Source organism: Amblyraja radiata, chromosome 33 (genome assembly GCF_010909765.2).
Source record: "Amblyraja radiata isolate CabotCenter1 chromosome 33, sAmbRad1.1.pri, whole genome shotgun sequence".
In the NCBI taxonomy this organism is placed as follows: Eukaryota; Metazoa; Chordata; class Chondrichthyes; order Rajiformes; family Rajidae; genus Amblyraja; species Amblyraja radiata.
Genome location: NC_045988.1, coordinates 12,400,801 through 12,420,649, shown reverse-complemented (window position 1 = coordinate 12,420,649; position 19,849 = coordinate 12,400,801). Strand labels below are relative to the sequence as shown.

At 42.5% G+C, this 19,849-nt stretch overlaps 1 protein-coding gene across 14 annotated transcripts in view; it reads right to left on the bottom strand.

Annotated features, from left to right (window-relative positions):
• Positions 1-19,849, bottom strand: part of arhgef12 (Rho guanine nucleotide exchange factor 12) — a 102,793-nt gene that overhangs the window by 15,245 nt on the left and 67,699 nt on the right. For 12 of the 14 annotated variants that reach the window (XM_033049633.1, XM_033049619.1, XM_033049624.1 and 9 more), the window contains 18 exons: positions 18,934-19,032; positions 18,497-18,539; positions 17,046-17,148; positions 14,048-14,188; positions 12,432-12,464; positions 11,913-12,030; positions 10,113-10,221; positions 9,830-10,015; positions 9,184-9,328; positions 8,885-8,932; positions 7,694-7,884; positions 6,990-7,136; positions 5,859-5,944; positions 4,522-4,647; positions 3,404-3,518; positions 2,675-2,781; positions 1,807-1,884; positions 1,597-1,672 (listed from right to left, as the gene is read on the bottom strand). In XM_033049633.1, the coding sequence (XP_032905524.1) occupies positions 1,597-1,672; positions 1,807-1,884; positions 2,675-2,781; positions 3,404-3,518; positions 4,522-4,647; positions 5,859-5,944; positions 6,990-7,136; positions 7,694-7,884; positions 8,885-8,932; positions 9,184-9,328; positions 9,830-10,015; positions 10,113-10,221; positions 11,913-12,030; positions 12,432-12,464; positions 14,048-14,188; positions 17,046-17,148; positions 18,497-18,539; positions 18,934-19,032 (1,951 nt within the window). The remainder of the gene's footprint in view (positions 1-1,596; positions 1,673-1,806; positions 1,885-2,674; positions 2,782-3,403; positions 3,519-4,521; positions 4,648-5,858; positions 5,945-6,989; positions 7,137-7,693; positions 7,885-8,884; positions 8,933-9,183; positions 9,329-9,829; positions 10,016-10,112; positions 10,222-11,912; positions 12,031-12,431; positions 12,465-14,047; positions 14,189-17,045; positions 17,149-18,496; positions 18,540-18,933; positions 19,033-19,849) is intronic. The other 2 variants (XM_033049620.1, XM_033049630.1) reach the window with 1 other exon arrangement.

Below are 19,849 nucleotides of genomic sequence, written 5' to 3'. Positions count from 1 at the left end.
TAATGACATTGCAAACCATGAAACACAATTCACAAACCAATACCAAGGGAATGTTTGTGGGAAAAATCAGTTTCTTTCTGATGCTATGGTCAGTAGAGTGATTCAACGCAGGCCAAGAGCTTTGTGAAATGTCCAGGATCACATCTTAAAGGTGAACTCTGAACAGAGCGTGGTGTAAGCCCTGCCAACATTTTCCTAACAACTTATAGCTCCAGTGAGCACTGAACACAGCATCTGACAAACTATGGCTGTTTATCCGTTCACATTGATCCACTTACCATTCTCATAAAAAATCATTAAAAAAGACACCTCTGTACTGTGGAGAGGTTGTATAGGAAGGAACTGCAGATGCTGGTTTACACCAAAGATAGACACAAAATGCTGGAGTAACTCAGCGGGAGAGGCAGCATCTCAAGTGAGAGGGAATAGGTGACAAAGAAGAGCCTCAACCCGAAACGTCACCCCATTCCATCTCTCCAGAGATGCTGCCTGTCTCGCTGACTTACTTCAGCATTTTGTGTCTGTGGAGGGGTTGCCTTTCTGCAAAAATGTTTGCATAGTGATTTTCCAACATTTGTTGCTTACTTTGCATTTTGTGTTTAGTTACAGTATTTTTCTTCCTCAACACAAGTTCTGGAAGTGCAATGTGAATTCCCATGACCCAAACTGCAATAAGGTGTAGGTGCACTCTATGGGTATGTGGTTAAAGCTCCAACTCCTACAACATCAATGACTAAATACAAGAAAATAAAGAACCAATATCACTAGTACTAGACAGCCAGGATTCCCTGCACTGTAGAGAGCATCCAGTTGTCAGATATTTGTACTACTGCAAAAATAAGAACCAATATCATGAATCGCAGGCAATAATCACATTTATAAATAGCTTAGATACAAACTGCTGCATCAACACTTGAGAGAATAAGTAATCCTATCGGCTGATACACAAGAAAGACTCACCTATTACAAATATCCAAAGGACTGAAATTCATAAAAGAATAATCCAAACACTAAATTCCATTTAAAAATACAAGAACTAGAACTGATAAGTATGTACCCAACATACAAGATCCTGAGCTGTAACCACCCTTCTCCGAAACAAGAACCCTATACATTATAACAGAGACACGACTCCTTTTCTGTAAATACTGGACAGATGGAACCCTGCACTGAACTACCCAAGATAATGAAAACACGTAAATACAGAGATAAGATCCAGCAACGTAAATACTCTAAACATACAAATCCTGTATAGTAAGCATCTAAGTCAGAAACTTCCACTACCAATTGATGGAGCAGGAACATTCATAAATACCTGAAACCACAAACATCCCAAAGAGATATTTGTCCGACAGAAATAATGCAGTATTCTAGTTTACAACATGGCAGCAATAAAGGTAATAAGAATCATTTTTCACTTGACATCTGAATACTTTCCAAAATATATTCTGGTGTCTGGGGTGTAGTGATCAGGAAACAATGTCCAATACAAACTTCCAGCAGTATACGGATGAGAGGTTCCTGCCTATTTTTCAAATGATTTCAATCTTCAAAAACTGCACTTGCCACCATGTTCTGAGGGAGCTCTTTACTCACCGATTGTCTTATCTTTATTCACCCGCCAAGTCAGAGGCCCTTCATGAATCATGATCCGTTTTGTAAGGTCCAGACTCTTAAATTGGGAGATACAGAAAAAACAAATTGTGCTAAATGCAAAAATGGGTCTCTGCAATGTTTTATTAATCATTTCTCATCTGAACTTTAATAATGCCAGCCTTTTCATATTTTTCCCATTAAATAACTCACCCGGAACTCCTCAATCAGTGGATCACCTGACTGCTTCAGGCCAGACAGGTCCAGGCGGCGCTGATAATCTTCCAACCGCTGACATAAGGAAAGAACCCATTAACTTTCACAAGAAAATACTGGGCAAATCACAGAACAGAAAGCATCTTGACTAGCTGATGTCCCCAACTCTTACCCTTGATGTTTCAATGATAGCCTTTGGCTCGTTGATAAGCGTGAAGCTTTGTGAAGCTCACATTACCACACCATTTCCCTTTGGTTCTGGAACCAATTGTCTAACTCAGTTACCCCGCTCTCAATGCATACTGTTTCAGGCATGTCCAAATAATCCAGTCATAAAACAGGCGGAGGTCGGAGGGTAGAGAATGTGATTTGAAATAAATTAACAGAGGCAAACTAGCTTCAAAAAAATTTTTGATTTTTGTATGAGGAAATACTGTTCACTGTCTTGGACATAACAAGCCTTGGTTATTTTTCTTTCCAATCCCTTAACCTGTCTGAGTGAATGTTGATGCCAGTCAATGAAAACCAAGGGCTGATACTGATGCAAAGTCATAGCAAATAGTGGCAATGAATAGGGAAGAAGCAGCTGGACTCATCCGACATCAGTGCACTATTTGTGCCTTTCATAAAATCCATTTGCAACCAAAAAATATACTTTAAATAATATATGGGATTGATATCGAGAACTTTTCATATATATTGTACAAGAGTAAAGAAAGGGATGTACATACTGTGCAAACGTTCAAACACAAAATCTACCATGTTTTAATGGCAAGGATCAATGCCGAGTCTTCCCCACTCAAACCAACGTATCTGTGTGGCATGGTAGGGGTTCATGCATAGAGTCCTCACCTCAAACACTCACCTGCTTATTTTCAGCTTCCTTTACAGCCTGGTTCACAAAGTTCAGGATCTGACGGCAGCATTCCGCTGCCCGTTTTACCTTTTTCTTCTCATCGTGCTGTTCTGGATCTAAGAACAAGACCAATTGTCACTTTAAATAAATTTGTTTTATCTCTCTCCAGAGAAAACCGTGCAAACTTCATGAAAGCACTTGTAAAATGAAATATTAAGCCTGTTTTTGGCATTATGGTTTATTTATGTGCAATTATTGGAGGATATTTTATCAAACACAGCAGAACTAGAAGAGCTTCTTTAGTTTAGAGATACAGCGCGGAAACAGACCCTTCAGCCCATCGAGTCCGCACCGACCAGCGATGCTCGCACATTAACCTTAGCCTACACACACTAGGGACAATTTACACTTATGCCAAGCCAATAAACTTACTAACCGGTACGTCTTTGGAATTGGGGAGGATACCGAAGATCACGGAGAAAACCCACGCGGTCACAGGGAGAATGTATAATACTTCGTACAGGCAAGCGCCCATTAGTAGTGCTTCCCATATATGTCATCCTCTAATGCTCACAGCATATACACTGCGAAGCACGGGGAACATGATGAAACACAATTACATAGCTATCGGCCAGAGACCCTCCCACTGCCATCTCCTGTGTTCACATGTGTAACCTGGCAGTTCTATTTTAATTATCCCTTGGGTTCTTTATGCAGCTGACTCTAGACTGGACATACCTGTATTTTTAGCGATGTTCTCCAGGAGTAGTGGGTATTTGGTCAGGCGCTGCATTTCGGTTGGGATGATGTCTTTAAGTTGCAGCCTCCGGCATTGTGGATTACTCTGTGCCTCCTGCAAAATATCACCTTGTAACTAAGATAATCCACTTAATGCAGCACATCTGTTTCTCCAACCATGTGAAACATCACCAATGCCTTCTGCACTAGTCTCCAATTCCATCTACATTTAGAATTGCTTCCCATTTGCTTGAAAATTACATTCATGAGCATAAATAACACCCAGAATAGATCTCCCCATCTGTCTGTGCACATTCACTGTGCAGTTTATGATCTTGTATAGATCAGACTTTCTGTCCAGAAGCATTTGCAAGGAGCTTCAGCAACCAGGCGCCATGATAACACCTCTCACCCCCAATGGAATGCCTGTAGGACATAGGGCAATAAGAGATGTGGAGAAAACAGGTGAAATGAAGAGAGGGGGGAAGACGATGGGACAGCATAGAGCAAGCTGTATGCTGCTGCTAATCCATAGTGTACTTAGTGGCATTGCAGCTAGTGATGCTGCCTCATAGCTCCAGAGGCAGGGGTTGATTGTGATCTTGGGTGCTGTGTGGTCTCACTGTGGATATAGAGCAGATATCCAGTTTCCTCTTTCATCTCAAAGTAGTGGTGGTAAATGCGCTGGCTTCTATAAATTTTCCATTTATCTATGTGAAGGGATAAAGAATGAAAGGGGAGGAGATAACAATACAAGAGAGAAGAGTTACCAGAATGTAGCAAGATATGGAGACGGTAAATGGACCAGTGGAAGTATCTGCTGGGAATTGAGAATCAAGATGAATCTAATGTGCTGATGCCACTTGTTGCACCCAAGTATGCTCCAAGATGTTAGAAGCTTCCTTTAAAATTCACCTAACCCAGATGATGATTCCTGCTCTATGTGCATTTGAAGGGTACTTTACTTTCAAGGGCAGGAACCATGTGGGTTAGGTGCATTTTATGCACATTAGCACTCCCATGATGTAACTCATTAACAACTTTCTTGGTTATTCATGTACAAGTTTAAAGCATGCAATAGCTTGGAGGCAATTCAAGATTTGGGAGAGTTATCTCACCTGAATGATTGCCTGGAATCTTGACTCTTTCTTCTGCTTTGACTTGATTAGTTCCAAAGCGAAGGGTTGATTGCTGCAGAAAGTGGCTGCAGCCCGTTTAAACTTATCCTCTTCAGAACAGCTGAACTGAGAAATTAAATAAGAATTACTCAGACAGGAGGACATGCAAGGAACACACACTACGTCTAGTCACTGGACAGGAGAGAGAATGCTGATCAATGCGATACTGTACAAGAGCTTCAAAGAGTACAAAAATAAATCTTCCATAAGATAGAAGTATCACCACATCAATTTCATTGGAATTCTGGTGTTGGTATTAATGCATTATTGTCAAGAGATATCATGAAAACCTGTTTCTATGCTGTACAGTCAAATCATACTACACGCGTACCATCAAGTCATACACAAATATAAGAGGTAGTGTAAAGAGAAACACACCAGAGTGAAGGTTAGAGTGCTACAGCATCATAGCAAGACAGCTGCAAAGTACAGACAAAAAAGATTGTGTGATCGCCACAATGAGGTAGGTTGTGAGATTAAGACTACAATCTTATCTTTTGAGAGGACCCTTCAATAGTAATGGACTGGGTTACATCTAATTCTCTACATCTTGCGGTCTTGGTCAGAGCCGTCACCAAATCAAGCTGTGACGCATCCCAATAGGATACTTTCTACGGGGCATCTGTAGAAGTTGGCAAGATGCCAAACTTTCTTAGTCGTCTGAGATGGAAGAGGGGCTGCTTTGCTTTCTTGGTTGTAACTTCAATGTAGTTGGACCAGGACAAATTGTTGGTGACATTTATACCTAGGAACTTGATGAAAATGACAAGGAAGGCACCGAGTGATCATCATGTGCTCCAGGCCTAGTCTTTCCAACACCACTGCGGTGCATTCAGAGTCGGAGATCTTGGTGCACAATAATGTAGGAAAAGGAATCAATGTCAATGGCAGGATGCTGTAATATTTGGCATCCTGTCGATTGTAGCTGCTGAAGCTACATTGAATCTGTTGAGTGGATGCCAGGTTCAACAGCAAAATTATCTAAATACTTTGCTCTGGATGGTACCTCTGTGCTTGTCTATGGGAGTGTGTTTCATTACAGTTCTAATTTAAGCTGTACCAGCTGCTCTACTGTGTCTCCCTTGAAACCCATGTTCTTAATATCTTGTCACAGGAAGGTCTTTTTAATCCCAGTTACCTCAATAAATCAAATTTTAATGAATGTGCATTCATTTCCAGGAGTAATGCTGCAGGATGTTTGCCTATACTATCAGCCTTTGCACAGGGGAAAGTTCTATTCATCACTGTTCATATACAATTTATTCATGGACACTCACCCAGCTCAACAAGTCCTCGCCGATCTGATCAACCACAAAGTTATCATTTCTTTTCCAGACTTTCCTCATCTGCTCATTTAATGAAACTGGAAATAAAAAGAAAATCTGACTTTAGAATCGTTTATTTCATTATCACTCAATATTAAATAGCTCCAGGGCTGTAAATCGTGGAATCATAATGCAGTCCAACAGAGGGGATTCCATTCAGACCATTGTTCGAATGTAATCATGCTCTTTGCAAGAGCTACCTAGTTTCATTCTTCCTGGCTATTTTCTTTTCAAATATAATTTTTTTTCAGTTCTTCTTTTAAAAGGTATTATTAAATCTGTCTCCACCAGCATTTCAGGCAGTGCATTTCAGATCATAAATGCTCTGTATAAAATAAATTATCCTCTTCTCCTCATATTTTGGGGAAATTGCCATAAATCCGTCTCCACTGATTATTGACTTTCCATCTCTTGAGCTTCTCCTTAGTTTAATAAACCTGTTTAGACCGTTTCAAGGAAAATGTCGCATTAATCTTCTCTGCGATAAAGAGATCAATTCTAGATTTTCCATTATTCACTGCAAAGTTCACATCCTTATCTTTGACTATCATCAGCAATAATGCTTTCCATTGCCCAGAGATGCGTTTCTTTGTCTCAGTTACTACTGTGCACTCTCATAATATTTGGGCTCATGCCCAACCACTTGTAGCTGCAGGGCCTCACACAGATTAGACTAGACTCTTACTGAAACCCAAAAATGTTTTCATTACCATATAGTTGTTGAGAGAACCTGAACAATGTTGGCCTGGTCAACATTCACTTCAACCTTTAATTGTCCTGTGATGTGAGAGACATGCTGGGGCAATTTAGAGGGCATTTAAAAGGATGGTTCTGGAGATGCATTTGACCAAACTAGATAACAATGGCAGATTTCCAACTGTGGAAGACATTATTAAATCTGGAAGCTTCAGAACATCATTATTAAGTCTGGCTTTTTAATTTCATATTCGCGTGATTATAACTATCTTGTTGGGAAAGCCCATCTTAATAGTCCAGAGCTTTGAATAGTCGTCTGGTAAGTTAAATATCCGAGCCATCTGTACCAGCAATCCCCCCGACATTCACAGCTTTGTCAACATTTACCATGAAGCTGCAGGATTTCCTCCAGGTTGGAGAATATGTTTTTCACATCAGCTGTGGGTATGCTGCCATCTCTCATCATCTTCTGGTAAAAGATCACATCTAGAACCTTCAGCATTCGGATGTGAGCACGCTCCGTATGGAAAAGCTCTGCACAAGATAATCAGAGAACAAGACACACAAATCTATAACTAATGAGAAACGCTGAAGATTAGAGTCAGTACTCATGGTAAACTCCCACATATGGATTTGCCAAATCTGAACTAAAAATGAACAAATCACTTGCCAAAAGTCAATAGTCGTGATGCCTCCTGGTGTGAAGGCCATAATCCTGTGCATTGTCTCCATGTGTGGCTGACCTTAATAGGCCCCTAGATTTGCTGACATCTCAACACCAGTCCCACCACCTCATCCCCCAGTTCACATCCTCACTGAGATTGCTCAGAACTTTTCATTCTTCCCAGGATCCTCAAGATATTCCCCATTTTCCCTGTGATCCTCCAGACACTTCCTATTGTTCCATGAATTTCCTGTCATTTAGCTATCTCAAATGCATCTAACATTCCACTGAATCCACTTCCATACACATCCCAGCAATCCCTGGCATTGTCTCACTCTCCAAAAGCCCTACCAATACTGTTTGTCCCCAAACCAGATGGTCCTCCCTATCCTTAATGATCCCAACCCATCACTAACCCTTGCCTTACCGTTAATAACTTCCTGCCTCTTGATCTCGTGCGGTTTCAAGCCAGACAGGACATCCCGACTAACCAGCTGCTGCCAATTGGCTGGGTCCTGCTCCACATCCGACAAGTGCATTTGATCATCCTCCGTCTGGCTCAGGGAGTGAGTCTGAGAACCAGTCTCGGTCCATGCTCCATACCCATGCCCATCCCCTCTAGGAAACAAGATCACAAATATTACTGCAAGTTGATGACCAGAGAATACAATAACAGTACATAGGCCCCCCGCACCAGTCCCACCATCTCATCCCCAGAATCCACATCTTCACTGAGATTGCCCAGAAGATCGCAGGGCCAGGAGAATAAACAAATGGGACTAATTCAAAAGAACCACCACAAGCATATTGGGCAGAATGGCTTCCAATTCATTTTATGATGTACAGGAGAAACCATTTGGTCCAAAATACTTGCAGTGCCAGCAGAGAGAGATCAAATACCCCACCCATTGTTTCTGCAACTTGACAGAAAGAACTTGGGAAATTGATTGGCTACCAATTTACAATACTGCATTTACAATACTGGTAGCAATATCACAGGAGAAATCCTAATTAAAACAATGCACATTGTGCAAATGAGGATTATGTTCTTTCTTTGGAACTAATCCCTAGAGTACTGGTGGGAATTAAGTTGTTGTTTCACCGTTTCATAGTTGTAGCCATCTATACCTCAATGTTATGCAGTGACAGATCAGTACGTACCAGTGCTGTATTTTAGTGATATATTCATAGACTGATGTTCAACGGTATTGCTTGTCAGTGAAACCCCGGTACCCAGTACATTAGTAACTCACTGTTATGGTGCCAGATTTGCACTAGAATAGTTATTCACCAGCACAGCGTATGCAGTGACAGATCAGCAACTACCATTACTATATCTGCATCAATAATGACACATTAGTTACCTAGTATTACAAAAAGGCCAGTACCCACCAGTTCTGTATCTTTGCTTTGTGTAGCTTATAGACTGTGACCAAGCCCTTGTCCTCAACAGTATTCAAACCAGTTGAAAGGAGAATGCGAGAAAAGTAAATATCTGAAGAGGGGCTAGATTCACCATTTATCTACTGCTGCAGACATTATATTAGTAGATCCACGTTCACAAACACATCTTTACATAGCTCACTCTTAGCAAAACCCAGATTTATTGGGAACTCACCGGCGACCTGGTTTAGGAGTACACGGGGGTGTAGAAATCTCGAGACTTCTGAAAGACAACAGAAGATTAGACAGCAGGAACACAAATACCATAATGCAATTACCTGCAACCTTCGACACTTAACGCAAAGCGATCAGCAGACAACTACACTCTCCGACTGAACTCATCTCCTCTAAACACAACGAGAAGTGGTTCCCGGTGAGATATACAAGCCATCAGATCCTTCAAGTCCTGATCCAGTTGATCAGATGTGCTTCGCTCTGCAGCTGCTTTGCTAAATTGATCACAGAATTACTCACTTCTCTGACTCTCGGTCCTCCTCCATCACCTGATCGAGGGTGGATAGAAGCTCGAAGGCTGACTTTGGTGTAGAAGTGCTGGAATCCCCAATGAATAAGTTGTCTGCTAACATCTTCAATGACGCAGGTGTTGCAGGAGCAGAATCTGAGAAGGATAGAGGCAATTAGAGAGAAAGAATCATGTATACATCCGAGAACATTCTGCTGCTATTCCCCATCATTTCTCACACTAATTTTTTAATGTTGACATGCTCCGTTTCAATCACACCCGTGAAAGGAGAGAAACAGTGATGCAGAGCAAGAGAGCCAAATGAGAAAGGAAGTGGGAGAGGTGTGGACTGGGGTAGAGTAGGGGGTGAGCGAAGCCCAAATTGGTTAATAGGACAGGAAAGGGCAGTGGGAGGGCAACGTGACAAAAACTGGAAAAGAGAGTGGAGGGGAAATGAGAGAGGGTGAGAAAAGGAGGAAGAATAAGTTGTATGGAGCAGAGAGAGGGAAGATGATCGATAAAAGCAGAGACAACAACTTATAGGAAGGAGACAGCAGCAATATAAGAAGTAGTAGGCATGGCTACAATAGTCATCACATACAAATTATTTTGTGCTGGGTGCTGGATACAATTCATTGCACTGCATTTCCCGGGTACCTGTATCGCTCTCTGAGATCCCATCATGAACAACGTTGCCCGACGCTGGACCTGATGAGCCGGTCATCGCTGACTGATCGCTTCCCTCGCTGAAGGATGCAATAGATTTTGATCTCTCGCTGTGGTCAGAGTGAGATCGGCTGTATGGTCCCATTTGCCTCTGATGCAGTAACTTGGCCTTTTCAACTAAACAAAGATGTCACAGATCAGTTTCCTGATGCTTTGATCCTACATTTAATAAAGAATAGCCAAATAGCGCACTGCACGTCCAAGTCCCACTTACTCGCGTTGCGATCCTGTTTGCTTGTGCGCCGGATGGGGTCCAGGATGCTCTGGAAACGTTTCTTTTTCTCATCATCTTTCACAGTCTCCTTTTCTTTCTTTACACTTGGCTGTTGGTAGTGCAATGATTAAAGGCAGAATAAGACCACAGGTAGAATCACGCCCCAACTGATAACATCAGAAGTGGACAACTAATCAGCACATCGGCTAAACTGCCACCTCTAAAATAATCAATTAAGTCTGCAGCATTCACAATTCTTACTGCTCTCAAAAGCCCGGAGAGAACATCTTTACTCACCATCCCAAACTGAAACCAATTACAAATACCAGCTCTTCTCCTCCATGAAAACCTGATAGTCTACATCACAAAACACCCACCACAACGTTAAATTTCTCATCAATTTAGAACTGAATGGATCTCACTTTTCCATTCTTATTACTAACTTCGGTATCACAGCACTGCAACCAATTTGATTCACTCCAGGGAATATCGAGAAATAGCTGGATCCAGCACTAGCCATGGTCCCAACAATATCCTGGTTGTAGTGCCTATGTATACTCTAGAATTAATAGCACCTCTATCCAAATCAGGCACGTGCCGTCAGGGTTGGGAAGGTAGGCACTGCCTACCCTGACTAAAATTATAAAATGACAATTATTAAATATAAATAGTAAAGGCACGGGAGAATTATGCCTACCTAAGAGATCGATCTCTGAGGCAGGCATAATTCTCCGTGCCTTTCATCCTACAGCAGTACGTGTAATACAGGAAAGTGGGTGCAGCCCACATGCCCTAGTCGCTGCTTCAATCCGTCAATTTCAAACAGAGCTGAAGGCAGCTGAAATTCTGCCTTTGCAGCGTGACTGTGTACTGCGTATGCGCAGCGCAAGTGGGAAGCGGACAGCGCCGCTGTGGGGGGGGGGGGGGGGGGGGGGGGAGAAGAGTTCCTTTCACAGTGTGTGGTGAGTCTGGCCAGCGGTAAAGTTGCGGGAGGGCAGGAGCATTGAGAAGGAGGGGGTCGGAGATCATGCCAGAGCAACCAGCTCAAGAGCGGGTCAGCGGGCGATGGATAACAGGACAGCGGGCGGTGGAGCTTACTCCATGTGTCAGTGCAAGTAACCTCAATTGGTCCCTTGTTCGCGCTGGCACAGGAGTTTCCACTGCCCGCTGTCCTGTTATCCATAGCCCACTGACCCGCTCCGCTCTATGATCTTTGCTCTTGAGCTGGTCCCCTCACTGTTCAAAAGGAGAGCACTGCCAGAGGTGAGCGGGCCGGCAGAAGGCGCTGAGGTCCGGCGGCCGCTCGCAGCCACCCAAGCTACCTCCCTCCCCGGCCACAATGCTGTGGCTCAGCGCCCGGAGAGCCGCGGTAGCAGTGAGTGAGTCGCTGGCATGATCCCCAACCCCCTCCTTCTCAACGCTCCTGCCCTCCCTGCAACTTTACCCCTGGCTAGACTCACCACACGCTCTGAAAGGAACTCTCCCCCCAATTGGTTCCTTGAACTAGTATTGTCATTCAATAAGATCACAACTGATTTAACTTGTCCCGGTGCACTCCCGTTTTTCCCCACCATCTCTTCACCTGCCATCACCCTCCACCCATTCAACAATTCAGAATGAAGGAGATTTGGAAGCCTTGGGCAAATTGAATTGTTACTTTCTTTATTTTTATTCTTTATTTTTACGGAGAGGAGAACAATCTGCACATGCGCGGTTTAAGAATTTAAAAAAGCCGACTGACTGCCTACCCCAAGTAATTACTCACGGCATGTGCCTGATCCAAATGCTATAGACACATACCTTCTTCTTTGGGAAGAATGCAACTCGTAACCTGCGATCTCTGTCCAGGTTCCTCGAATCCTTCACTTTCACGCCAAGCTGCTTCATATAGATGAGAATCACATCCGCAACCGAATTACTACCACAGAAAGAGAGAGTGGGAATGCAACTCAAATTTCACTGTACCTTAGTTGGTTAAGTGACAATAAATACAAACTTGAACTTGAAGAGTCTACTGTTTGCCAGGAAGAAATATCACTGCTCAAAGAGGAAGGACAGAAATTTTTGAGCGCCAGGAAAAGGGCAGTTTATTAGCTAACATTGGGTGAAGATGACTTGTTTCACTAAGAAAAGCAGGTATTCAAACGTGAATGAAAGGCTTAACGTAAATCAATGAGTTTAGCTGAAAAATACCATTTTCAGTGATTGCAATATGCAACGAAGAACAGGAATATTGAAAATATAGATGGGCACATTAAACACGTCATTTGGCCCGTTATGCAGTCGAGGTGAAGTTAAGCAGCTAATTGTCAAACTTACCTTTTTTCTTCTTCAGACGGGGACAAAGTCGCTCTAAAACCAAAAAACAAAAATAGTGAGTAATTTGACAACATGAACAAACAAGGAAAGTCCAGCAGGTTCAATCATTCAACTATAACTAAGAATGACAAGTCCCAGTTTGATGAACAAATTACTCCTAAACAGCTTGAGACCTGTGTGGGAAGTGTAGGCTAAGTAGTGGTGAGCCAGAAGGCTTAGAATAATTGGGAAGGGGTACAGGAACACAAATGAAAACCACTCAGAAGAGAGACAAGGTGTAAAGTACAAGTTGAAGTCATGTTGCATCTCTACAAGACTTTGGTTACGCCGCATTTGGAGTATTGCGTGCCGTTCTGGTCGGCCCATTACAGGAAGAGGAGAGGACGCAGAGAAGGTTTACCAAAATTCTTCCTGGTTTAGTGGGTTTAAGTTACAAGGAGAATATAGATAAACTTGGATCATTTTCTCTGGAATGGCAGAGGTTGAGGGGAGACTTGATAGACGTATATAAAATGATGAGAGGCATAGATAGTCAGAACCTTTTTTCCCCCCAGGGTGGAAATGAGCAACACTAGAGAGCAGAGTTATAAGGGGAGAAGGAGAAAGTTTAAAGGAATTGTGCAGGGCAAGTTTTAGATTTGATTGTGGAGTTCAAGAGCCTTTTAGATAGGCACAAGGAAGTGCAAGGGATATGGATCATGTACAGGCAGATTAAATCAGTTTAACCTGGCATCATGTTCAGTGCAAACATTGTAGGACCAAAAGGACACTCTTTCCTGTGCAGAACTATTTTCTGTTCTAATGTAGGGCAAAGCTTAATAGGAGGGTTCAGTGACAGGGCTGAGGCAAGTTTGGACATGGCGGGGAATATTCACACGCATAACTGTGCAAGTTACAAGGGATTATGATAAAGCGACAATAATAGACGTGGTTTAAAGGAGGGGCTTCATAATCCTCGGCACAACATATTCAGGAGAAATTGTGAAAGAGAGAAGATGATGGTAGATGTGGGAATGGGCCTATTGCATGCAAGACTGTAAAGAGCTGTAAGGAAATGTGACCAAAATTAGGATTTTGGATCTGTGTTGTAAAGGGAGAGCAAAAATCTCAGCATGACATGGGAATCATAATGTCAGTTGAGGGAGTGCAACTGAAAAGCAATTTAAAAAAAAAATAGCAGAGGAGTAAATAACAGGTTGTAACACAGAATAACCTCAAGGATCTGAGCGTTCCATATCAGGTTCGGAAAACTGTAGTGCAAAGACTGCAAGTACACTGATCACGATTTTCCAAAACATTCCAAACACTTTGAATTCGACAATTGTAATTGTAATATTGTTCTTTAAGGCTGGTGGAAGCAAAATCTAGAACGCAATTGTGGCAAAATTAACACATCATTAATCCAGATAGAGACTGGATAATTGAATGAGTCGGAGCTGATCACAGTATGGGTTTGTAAGTCATCAAATGTCTAAGTTGATTGAATCTTGTCTTGAGGCCAACTACACATCCATATCGAGCTGCCTTCCCAGAGCCCTTGCTTGCAACCAGACAATCTGAGACATAAGGCCTGCAACATGAATCCCTCGAGGGCTGGATTTTAAACCGATACTTACAGGACCTCGTCGATCTTCTGTAACAGATGCTCCGCACACACCCGCTCCTTCTGTTCTGCTGCCACGCGATCTCGCATTCGCTCTGCATCTAACTTGGCCAATTCATTCTCTCCGATTGTCATTCCCATATTCCGTTTTTGTCTGTTGGGAGTACAAATATAGATTACATTTAATCCTCTCAGAAACAGCTTTGAACCAGCCAACTCCATTATGAAATCTCAAAGCAAATGGCTAAACAGACGAGTGATTGTATTGTCATTGGTCAAATAGATAACATATTTACAATTAGTCAGACTCTTACCATGGTTCTGGTACATAACATGGAGTGCAAAGGTCTGGAATGCAAATCACAAATGAACAATACATAAAACTGAAAAGAGTGCAGCACAGGAGCAGGCCCTTCAGCCACACTGTCTGTGCCGAACATGATGCCAAGTTAAATTCATCTCTTCTGCCTACATATGATCCATGTCCCTCCATTCCTTGCATGTCCATGTGCCTGTTTAAAATCCTCTTAAATGCCACTATTATATGTGCTTCCACCACCATCCCAGGCAGCATATTCTAGGCATTTACCATGGATGGCACAGCAGCACAGCTGGCAGAGCTGTTACCTCAGTGCCAGAGACATGGGTTTGATTCTGACCTCAGGTCCTGTCTGTGTGAAGTTTGCAATTTCCCCCTGTAACTGTGTGGTTTATTCCAGGTGTTTTCCGGTTTCCTCCCACATCCCAAAGAAGTGGAGGTTTGTAAGTTAATTGGCCGCTGTAAAATTGCCCCTAGTGTGCAGAGAGAGGATGAGAAAGTGGAATAACATAGAACTAGTGTGATCGGTAGATCGATGATCAGTGTGGACTTGATGGGCCAAATGGGCCTGTTTCCAGACTGCATCACTAAACTAAACACCACTGCCATTTCTCTGCTCATATCTGTAACTGAACTATTCCCACCGTATCCTTTGGTAGCCTTCTTCACTGTCTGCAACCACCAATTTTGTCGTCTTCAAACTTACGAACCAACCCACCTGCAATTATGTCCATGTACATTACCAGAGGTTCCAGCACAGATCGCTGCAGAACACCACTGGTCATAGGCCTCCAGCCAGAATAACACCCATCCTCCACCACCCTCTGTCTTTATAGGCAAGTGTGTAGTAAATCCAAACCACCAAGTGGATCCCATGCATCTTAATCCTCTGGATCAGACTACCACGAGGGACTTGATCAAATGCCTTAGTAAGAGCCATACAGATAACATCCACTGACCTACTCTCAACAATCACCTTAGTCACCTCCTCCAAAAAACTGAATCGCATTGGGGAATGCAGGAAGAGGGAATCCGGCAAGGGACAAGGAAGCAAAACTGTGCCCAAACATTCTCGACAAAACCGCAGGAACCATTAAAGTATATGAAATGGATGGAATGGTAGGGACAGGTAGTAGAACTCTGTATCTCTGGCAAACATAAAAATGAGACAGGAAACATGGCTATATATATCTCTATATATCTACTGCAAAACTGCAAGAAACCTTAAGGATGTATTCCCAATCTTCCAAGGAAAAGATTAGTTAAGATAAATGTGGGTCCCTTGAAGACAGAAACAGGTGAATTTATTATGGGGAACAAGGAAATGACAGACGAGTTGAACAGGTACTTTGGTTCTGTCTTTACTAAGGTAGACACAAACAATCTCCCAGATATACTAGGGGACAGAGGATCAAGGGTGATGGAGGAACTGAAGGAAATTCACATTAATCAGGAAATGGTGTTGGGTAGACTGATGGGATTGAAGGCTGATAAACCCCCAGGGCCTGATGGTCTGCATTCCAGGGTACTCAAGGAGGTGGACACATTGGTGATCATTTTCCAATGTTCCATAGATTCTGGATCAGTTACTGAGGATTGGAAAGTAGCTAATGTTATCCCACTTTTTAAAGAAAGGAGGGACAGAGAAAGCAGGGAATTATAGACCAATTAGCCTGACATTGGTGGTGGGGAAGATGCTGGAGTCAATTATTAAAGAAGTAATAACGGCGCATTGGGATAGCAGTAAACGGATTGGTCCAGGTCAGCATGGATTTATGAAGGGGAAATCCTACTTGACTAATCTTCTGGAATTTGAGGATGTGACAAGTAAAATGGATGAAGGAGAACCAGTGGATGCAGTGTATCTGGACTTTCAGAAAGCCTTTGATAGGGTTCCACACAGGAGATTAGTGGGCAAAATTAGAGCACATGATATTGGGGGTAAGGTATTGACATGGATAGAAAATTGGTTGGCAGAGAGTAGGAATTAACAGCTCCCTTTCAGAATGGCAGGTGGTGACTAGTGGGGTGCCGCAAGGCTCGGTGCTGGGAACGCAGCTGTTTACAATATATATTAATGATTTAGATGCATGCTTACTTTCAATGACTGATGAACAAGGAGCCCCAGATCTCGTACTTCCCCTTTTCCCAACTTGACACCATTCAGATAATAATCTGCCTTCCTGTTTTTGCCACCAAAGTGGATAACCTCACATTTATCCACATTAAACTGCACCTGCCATGCAACTGCCCACTCACCCAACCTGTCTAAGTCACTGCATCCTCATAGCATCCGCCTCACAGTCCACACTGCCACCCAGCTTTGTGTCATCTGCACATTTGCTAATGTTACTTTGAATCCCTTCATCTAAATCATTGATGTATATTTTAAATAGCTGCAGTCCCAGCATCGAGCCTTGCGGTACCCGACTAGTCACTCGTGTATGATTAAATTGCAATCATCTATGGTATGATCGGCCTGTACAGCACGCAAATCCAAATTATTCTACTGTATCTCGGTATACCACGTGACAATAATAAACCAATACCAAAGCCAGGGGACTGTGAAAGAGAGGAATGCGTTGATGGTGGCTCATCTCTTCCCTTGGACAGGTCAGTTCTATTACATTGCATGGATTTGTTGCTTGGGACTTGCTCTGGTAGTTCATGATGGCAGTGACTCTGTGCTTACCTGAAATCTTCCAGATGTGTCTGAACATCAGGCAGGACAATGTCCTGCATCCCCTGCACACAACTACGTTGCATTTCCTCAGACTGGTCTCCTTTTCTACGTTCTGAAACAATTGAACAGAGAGAACAATTACGCTGGTACATTTGCCACTTATTCAACGAATGAGAGACCACATTTTGGTCATGAACACCACATCACTGGAAACAAATTGGAGCATTTACCTCTGGTTAGCAGCTCTGTACAGAAGCAGTAGAAATGTCCTCCTTGCAGGTGAGCTCGTCTCTGGCTTACACTCCTCCACATTGAAATATGAAAACCAGTTATGGTTTAATGCCACCAAGACTGGTGTTGGAGCACAAACGTGCTGGAGGTTGGAGCAGAGGCACTCACACCTACCCCTCAACTTTACACCAGATGAGCAGTTTATTTTTAAAATCTTATTATTTCAAGCACTTTTTTATTATTTTTGTAATTATTTAAGACTGAATTTCTTTCAAATGTGTTTGATTACCAGAACAATTAAAAACAATTTAGTGATCTTTTTGACACTAGTAAATGTCAAAAGGATTTAAGGCATTTGACAGGTCTCAGAGTTCACCACCAAGGCTAGTCACCCCTTCATGATTCTAGAGTACAAAGGATCAACGTGACTCGTTAAGTGAATGTGGGCGAGTGCGATAGGAGGCAAATTCAAAGAACAGATGGATGTAGGATCAGCTCGGAATAAAAATGTATCAATATTAAAGATAATCAGAGCAGGCAATTGCAGAGCAAATATTTCAATTCACTCAATAGTTAAAAAGAGAACACTAAAATGTTATTGAGACACCAGGGGTTCAACATTTTTAACGATATTGGAGGTGTTGGCACAAAATAAGTCCTAAATTGCAAACTGATTTATCCAGTGTCGATTGATCTCAGTGCTACAATCTGTTGACCACCTATGTATAGGTTGGGCCGAAGGGTCTGTTTTCATGCTGTATAGCTCTATGACTCTATGACCCTAATGGCAAAAGGGCTTGCGATCACTATGAAGTACACAGACTGTTCAGATCCAAGGAGTTGTTTTTATTCGATTTCAGGAAGCATCGATTACAGGTAATGTCAGCACGATAGAAAATAATATAATCACATGCATTCTTCAAGATTCAGATTAGACCATGTTCTCTCGAGTATTGGAAGCAACAGGCCCGTGAGGTGCTGCTGAAGATAATTTGGCAAGTTGCAACAGAGCAACCTTTACGTAGAACTGACGCTACGTGGCACTGGATACCAAAGAGCGAGCAACAGTCCAAACCGTTTCGGAGTTGGAGACACCTGGATTGTTATTTTGTGTGTTATTAAGCGGCATTGTCATTCTTCCTATATCAAGGCATTTAGTCAAAGTAGTGAATGCACCTGGGTCTCATTAAAAATATAGGTTTGGAAACATATTGGCTTTGGGGACTTACCTAGTTCTGTGCTGATCCATTCTGGAACGTGAACTTTGAGATTCTGGGGAAAAATGCAGAACGAAAATGCAATGAATAAACCAATAGGTAAATGCAAAGTGGCATAAACACCATAATGCAAGCAACATTGAAGCTTGAATCATGAATTGCTACAAACACACATATTTTACATCCACAGTAGTGAACAGCAGAACAAGGCAGTATCCACTGTTCGTGGTTTCATAGATGTTATGTTCAACAACTTGAATGTTATTGCTATGTTGTTATTGAATGTTATATATATATATCAAAGATTGATCTATAGATACTATAAACCATACTAGGACATAAGCAATAACATTCAAGTTGTTCCAGATAGCACATAATCCTTGTGCCAGAAGTCTGGACAATTCCAAGATACAGAAAATGTCACAGCACTATTGCACTGTACGACTCACCGAGCCCTTCTCAAGGAAAAGGTGGCAAAACTCGAGAAAAATCCGTCGATGATCCTTGGAGTTTGTGTGATGGTAGAGATCGGCGTAGAGGTAACAGAGCTGAGTAGAAAAGAATAAACCACTAACTATTAAAAAGCAACTACCAGTAAAACCGATCTCTTGTCCAAAAACTAAACAGCCCCTTTCATCACTGGCGGTTCTAATACAAAAATGTGACCCTTCCCAAACGTCAAGACCACACCTATATACAAACCCCAGCACCAATCTTCACCATCTGTCCACATCCTTATAGCTGACATTACAACTTTTGCTCTCAAGCAAAAAAAATAAACTGCTTGAGGAGCTGAGCGGGTCAGGCAGCATCTGCAGAGGGAATGGTCAGGCTGATGGAACAAAGCTGGAAAAGAAAGGTGGGGGTGAGGAAGGGCCTAGTGGGGGAAGGGCTTGAGGTGAAAAGGAGACAAAAGAATGTCAAATATGATATGCAGTTGAAGAGAGATATGGGTGGAAAGGAAAGGGGGAGGCGAAAGAAGAAATATCAGACTTTGGAATTGGAGATAAGCGTACATTCGCAAGATTGAGCATAGACTGGGCAACTGTTTTGCTGAACTCTTGCACTCTGTCTACGAAGGCTGCTGGAGCTCCCAGATGCCTACTCCCCTTCTCATACTGATCTTTCTGTCCCGGACTTCATCCGTAGCCAGAGTGGGGCCACACGCAAACCGGAGCAACAGCATCACATTTTCCCCTGGGTAGCTTACAACTTAATGGTACGAACATTGAATTCTCCAAGTACAAGTAATACTCCACCTACTGCCCCTCTCTTTCCCCTGCCCCAACCCATCATTTTATCCTTCAGCCTCTTTAAAGGCACATACATTTCTCCCTTCCTTATACACCCACGACTGAGAACCCT